General features: G+C 45.5%; 1 protein-coding gene across 3 annotated transcripts; it reads right to left on the bottom strand.

Moving 5' to 3' along the window:
- Positions 1-785: 785 nt before the first annotated feature.
- Positions 786-4,519, bottom strand: LOC121002252 (cytochrome c). 3 transcript variants are annotated; one of them, XM_040433627.1, is made up of 3 exons: positions 4,390-4,519; positions 3,708-3,889; positions 786-1,173 (listed from the first exon to the last, which is right to left on the bottom strand). In XM_040433627.1, the coding sequence occupies exons 2-3, from the start codon at positions 3,874-3,876 to the stop codon at positions 1,025-1,027; spliced, it is 318 nt and encodes a 105-aa protein (XP_040289561.1). In that variant the 5' UTR covers positions 3,877-3,889; positions 4,390-4,519; the 3' UTR covers positions 786-1,024. The 3 variants fall into 3 exon arrangements, with proteins under 3 accessions (XP_040289561.1, XP_040289560.1, XP_040289562.1); XM_040433626.1 differs by having other exon boundaries at positions 3,708-3,912; positions 4,379-4,507; XM_040433628.1 differs by having other exon boundaries at positions 4,379-4,447.
- Positions 4,520-6,269: the final 1,750 nt, after the last annotated feature.

The raw sequence follows: 6,269 nt of genomic DNA, 5'->3' as shown, positions 1-6,269 counted from the left end.
AACCCAACCAGCTTAGGTTGAGTTCACACCTCAGTTGGTTGGTCAGTTATTACAATCTGTTTTTGTGAGCCAAAACCAGTAGTGAAGCCTACTCAGATCTGGTGTAATGATTTGATTTGCACCTAGTCTGCGTTTTTGACCCACACCTGGTTTTGGCTCACAATAACTGACCAAATAACTGTAGTGTGAACTCCGCTGCAGGGTCAGGGAAACCGGTAAGGCTGCCATCAAGGGGATGGGGGGGGGGAAAAAATAAATAAAATAAGTCTTCCTCTTACTTAAAGCAGGGGACCTCTATGTCCTTCAATAGGGACAGGAACCTTTACAAACCGTTTCCTGTCCAGAGGTCAAGGGGGAAACATTCTCTTGTGGTGCAACTGCATTAGGAAGGGGGGGGAAAAAAAAAAAAAAAAAAAACATTGGGGGGGCATTTATGAAGATCTGTTTTCTTTGCCAGTCTTAATTGTGGCACATATCACACCAGCAGGACAAAGATTAAAATAGGTTCTCCAGGCGACAGCTATTGATGACCTTATTTTCCTCCCATCCAATTTAATGCATAAGAGTCATCAATATCTGTAGTCTGAAGAATCCTGTTAAGATGTCAGTGCGCCAGAATTAAAATCTACATAAGGGAACGGACAGATGTCTGGTATTATTTATACTAGTGTCCACGTTTAAGAAAAGTGGTGAGCAAGGCACAAATTTTTCCACAATTGGAGTGTAGTATGACTCCTCTCCCCACCTTAAGAGAAAACACCCAATATACTATAAAGAATTTGATCATCATATTTTTTTTTATTAGTTGACCCAGTTTTAGTATTTTAACATAGCATGTTATCTTTAGAACCCTAAAATACCACAGAGGCAAATTCATTTCAATGACCTTTCCCCATGAACATTACGTTTGCTGGCAGATGAGACCATCTAAAAGACATGGACAATACAAATAAAAATATAAAATTTAGGAAGCATCTCATCACAAGCAACCCCTCTGAAATAAATAAGGCAGCAGACACCGCTCTTAGCAGGAGCATTGGCTCTTCAGATAAGCGATCAAGTCTTGTCTCTCCGTCTTGCTCTTGATACCAGCAAAGATCATCTTTGTGCCAGGGATGTACTTTTTGGGGTTATGCAGATATTCAAACAGGGTCTCCTCGTTCCAGGTAATACCTGCAGATAAGAGAATAATTAATACACTTAGCAGCAGCTTAAAGGGGTCTCCACAATTAGAATATTTTTTCCCCCAAGGGAAGACTAAATAGTGCCACAGTGATCTATAGATCAAGATGAAATGGGGCTCAAAACATTTTTGGAAGAATGCAGCCATGCGTTTCTATAGCTGGTAATATCCTTTTGAAGGTGTTGTCCCATGACCACATATACCCTACACAGGGTGGGGGCCAAAAGTCTGATTGTTAGGGATCTGCTGGGGCCCCTGTCAGTTAGTGATTCGTAAGGGATGTGCTGTCCCTCTGAACGCAGCTTCAGACATGTACGTGTCCAACACTATTCATCTCCATGATTAGAATTGTTTGGCTATATCAGTCAGTACAGGGTCTGTTAAATGGAGCTGAAGACAAATGCATGTCTGCTGCTCCCCGTTTTATGATCAGCAGGGGCCCCAGCAGTCGGACCCCCGCCAGGCACTTAACACCTATCCTGTGGACAGGTTATCATGGGACAACCCTTTTGGGAACATGATCGACACCTAGATTTGCCTAACCTCTATGTAGGTGCAAACACAAAGCCTTCCATAAGTAAGGCTCTGAGCATCTCCCACTATACACCTCCAGCAGAAGTGCTCTGATCTAACGCTGTACAGACAGGTGAGGCCCAATTTCTGGCACCCATATGTATCAGCCATTTACAGTACATCCTATGGATATACCCTTAATATTTAAAGGAGTTGTCCATCAACAGGGTAAGGCTACTTTCACACTAGCTTTTCTCTTTTCCAGTATCGAGTTCCATCACAGGGGCTCAATAGCGGAAAAAACGGATTGTTTCATCCTAATGCATTCTGAATGGAGAGAATTACATTCAGGATGCATCAGTTCAGTCTTACGTTTTTTGGCCAGAGAAAATACCGCAGCATGCTGTATTTTTCTGTCCAGCCAAAAATACTGAACACTCGCCGGAATGCCGGATCCGGCATTAATTTGATTGAAATATATTAGTGCCGGACCGGGCATTAAAATTGCCGCATTGACTGATCTGTTCTTCCAATCTGTGCATACGCAGACCTTTAAATCTGTGAAAAAAATACTGGATCAGTTTTTTTCCAATGCATTTGTCAGAGCGATCCGCATCCGAATTCATCTGACAAATGCCATCGGTTTGGGTCCGGACTGCCTGCTGGAATCCTCTGCCGCAAGTGAGAAAGTACCCCAAGACTACTTTCACACTCACGTTTTGTGCAGATCCATCACGGACGGAACCGTTCAGATAATACAACCATCTGCATCCGTTCAGAACAGATCTGTTTGTATTATCTGAAAGTCAATGGAGGACGGATACGTTTTCTATTGTGCCAATGAAAACGGATGAGTCCCCATTGACTTAAAATTGTGTGCCAGGACGGATCTGTTTGGCTCAGTTTCAGACAGACACCAAAACACGGCAAACAGCGTATTGGTGTCAGTCTCCAAAGCGGAATGGAGACTAAACTGATGCAAACTAAGCAGATCCTTTTCCATTCAGAATGCATTAGGGCAAAACTGATCCGTTTCGGACCGCTTGTGAGAGCCCTGAACGGATCTCAAACGGAAACCAAAACGAGAGTGAGAGAGTAGCCTAAGACGCGACTAAGTGCCAGGCTCATGGAAACAGCTGGACGGGGCAGCAGTACAGTTTCCATAACTCTCATTACAGTGAATGAGAGCTACACAAACAGGATAGCACAAGGGTCAGCAGCCACCAGCTGTCGGGAAGCTACAACTCCCAGCATGCCACATTTATTTCATTGGCAGCTCATAGAACAGGTCAGCAGGTGTGCATGCTGGGAGCTGTAGTTTCACATCTCCGGGAGTTACAGAAGCAGTGTGGCTTGTTGTGCAAGTCCCATTCACTACTATGGGAGTCGCGGAAACAGCTGAGCGATGGCCTCGGTTGATTCTGTAATCCCGGCTGGCACTTAATGCCATGTCGCCATGGAAACGGTGCGATGGGACAACCTCTTTAGGATTGGAATACCCTTTTAATAAATAGAAGCCAAAACAGACAATTAGAGATGAGCGAATCAACTTCGGATGAAACATCCGAAGTAGATTCGCATAAAGCTTTGTTTCAATACTGTACGGAGCGAGTGCTCCATACAGTATTAGAATGTATTGGCTCCGATGAGCCAAAGTTATTACTATGCGAAGTCTCACGAGACTTTGCATAATAACTTCAGAAATTGATTTATACTGTAAAAAATATTTCCCAAACTCGCTCCGTACAGTATCAAAGCTGAGTTTTATGCAAATCGACATCAGATGTTTCATCCAAAGTCGATTCGCTCATCCCTACGGACAATCTTGGCATCTGCCAGGTAAACAGGCCCTACTGATATTTTTAGCATGTGCTGGGAGCCTTCCAGGGACGCGCTCCGATCGGCACCAACATGAAATGTGAGCAGTCTTAAAGGAGCAGTAAGTATTGAGAAACTAGGGGCAGCAGTTATTGGGAAGGACCTAAATGGCCCTAATGGTAGAACCACTCACCCTTCTTCTTGTTTGCATCAGTGTAACTGAAGCCTTCTGCTTGACCCGTTTTGCGCCCGATCAGGCCATACAGGTTGGGTCCGTTCTTGTGCTTGCCCCCCTTCTCACACGTATGGCACTGGGAGCATTTGGTCACGAAGAGCTTCTTTCCCTTTTCAGCATCTCCCATTGTTAATTATATCCTGAAAGGAATAAAAGCACAGACCTCAGATAAAAGCCCTTCATCCCACTGCATGGAAGGAAAGTCAGCCCACCCCATCCCCCATAGCAGGAACAAGCCATGGTGACCTATCTGACCTTCCAAGGGTCAAATGTCCACAGAGAAAGACCATAAGCAGGTGACAATTAGTAGCAGCGCCCAGAATACCATGGAAACAGCACATAAGACATCTGGCCAGGACACTTGAGATGATGAGGTTTTAGCTTAGGAGTTCAAGCATCATAACTACAACACCCATCATCCAATTAATCAAACAGTGTAATGACAACAGATCTAGAGATAACAGAACTGATTACTCCCCATAACGAGCCAATACATAGGAGAAGTCTACCTGGGCCAACATAAATGCAGTAAAACCCAAGGTCAGGGCATAAGGTAAGGCTAAGGGTTAAATAACCAATAACTGAGCCCCCAATGACTAGAAGGCATGATGGCAGCGGCCCCCGCTTACCGTACGCGGACCTCCTGCAGCTCTGCACTCGCGCGCTGACTGAATGCTCTGAGCCCAAGGACACGCTGTACCAAGCCTTTGTAACCGGTGTTCGCGCAACGCACCTTACGTTTTGCGCGTGACGTCAGGACAAGCTCCGCCCCTAAATGGTTTGGCTAGTCCAAACAAAGTAAAGGGTTTCCCTTTCCCGTCGTCAGCAGGTTAGGTTGAACAGGACGTGCCTGAAGGAGAGTCACAAAGCCCAGCCCCCTTGCGTCGACTTACGAAAGCATTGCCGGCTCTTAGTGACGTCAGCAAGGGCAGGGAGGAGGGTCACGCTGGGCTTCTGAGGAAGCGGTGATGCGGGTGACTGTGAGAACGTCCTGAGAAGTTGTTCACTGCGCATGTGCACATTATAGTTATATAAAAAAAGATAACTGTGTATTTACAGGTGGAGGATGCAGACTGATCCTGTTAGGGCATATTGACACACAGGGGATGAGGTGCAGTAAAAGGGGTATTCCCAAATGGTGCATATTGCTAAGGATGTGCAATCAGTGTTTGGTAGGGCTCCTACTTCTGGGACCCGCTCCTGTCTCCATTCACTGCTATAAGAGTTTACGAAAATGGGATTGACGGTAATAGCCGAGCCGCTGCACGGATGGTGGCGGCGCATGGCGGCACATGATTAACATTGGTGGTCTGATCTGAGTTCTAGTGAAAAATATTTGTTCTTATTGTCCTCCTCTAAAACCTAGGTGCGTCTTATAGGGGCGCAAAATATGGTACATACCATATGCTTCTCTGGGGCTATATGTGAGGGGCTATTTTGTATGCAGCAGTAGAAGTAGTTATCTAGATCTAATTGCAATGCATCCTGGGAGATGCAGGTGCTTGGTGACACAAAAAACAAGTAAGCCCTCCAAATACGTAAGTTTTACATTTGTGGGATATCCAATTTCTGAAGCAGCCCCTCCATGTGCCGGGCCCCTCACAGGTAATATATTTACCCCGCTCCTGGTCCCCCGACTGCCGCTTCTCCCTGTACACGCATGGAAATATCTGGTGTCGGGGGGAGCAGCCAATGGCAGATGGGGACGAGCCTCCCTAGCGTCACCCGCGATGCTAGGGAGGGTCGATACCGCTTGCCATTGGCTGCTCCCCCCGACACCGGATGTTTTCATGCGTGCACAGGGAGAAGCGGCAGTCGGGGGACCAGGAGCGGGGTAAGTAAATTACCTGTGAGGGGCCCGGCACATGGAGGGGCTGCTTCAGAAATTGGATAACCCCTTCAATGCTGTTTTAACGGCTGTAAGTTGTACCATTCATTTATTATTCCTTCTAGAAGTTGCGAATGAATTACTAGCAGTGTGACATTATCCAATCAGTGCTGCCGGTGCCAGACTGTGCAGGGACACAATCCCAACTGGTAGCACTCATCTGGGTCTTCATTACAAACTGCTAGCAATTCATTCATAACGACTAGAAGGAATAATAGAGGAATGGCACAATATAGAGTTATAAGATTAGAGGCTCCAGAACTCTTATGATCAGATATGGAAGGTTTCTGCATGTTGTTCCTTCCCCCATGTAATATCTCAAGAAAGATTGAGGTTTCCTTCATCCCGCTAACTGAGCAGATTACAAGGTTAAAGGCTAAATAAATATGTTTTTTCTTTTCTGTAATAATCCTGCAGACTATTACATTGACTGGAGACCCAGACGCGATGACTAATGCTGGACAGATAGCAGTATTTCAATCAATATGGCTGCACTGGAGAGATAACCATGATGTGTATAGAAGAAAATCAGCTGTACGATGGATACACGGATCAGTCGTGATCTTTACTTTGGTCTAGCAAGATCTAAGTGTTCACACATATGAAGTGCACTATTTGGGACTGTACCGTGC

The sequence above is a fragment of the Bufo bufo genome, chromosome 5 (genome assembly GCF_905171765.1).
Source record: "Bufo bufo chromosome 5, aBufBuf1.1, whole genome shotgun sequence".
Taxonomy (NCBI): domain Eukaryota; kingdom Metazoa; phylum Chordata; class Amphibia; order Anura; family Bufonidae; genus Bufo; species Bufo bufo.
Note: the sequence above shows the minus strand (reverse complement) of the source record. Positions and strands in the feature narration are given on the sequence as shown.

Bases quoted from the DNA above. Each gene is read 5' to 3' on its own strand.
- LOC121002252 (XM_040433627.1), bottom strand. From the start codon at position 3,876: ATGGGAGATGCTGAAAAGGGAAAGAAGCTCTTCGTGACCAAATGCTCC. The intron at 1,174-3,707 runs GTGAGTGGTTCT...TCTTATCTGCAG, and splicing joins TGATGCAAACAAGAAGAAGG to GTATTACCTGGAACGAGGAG.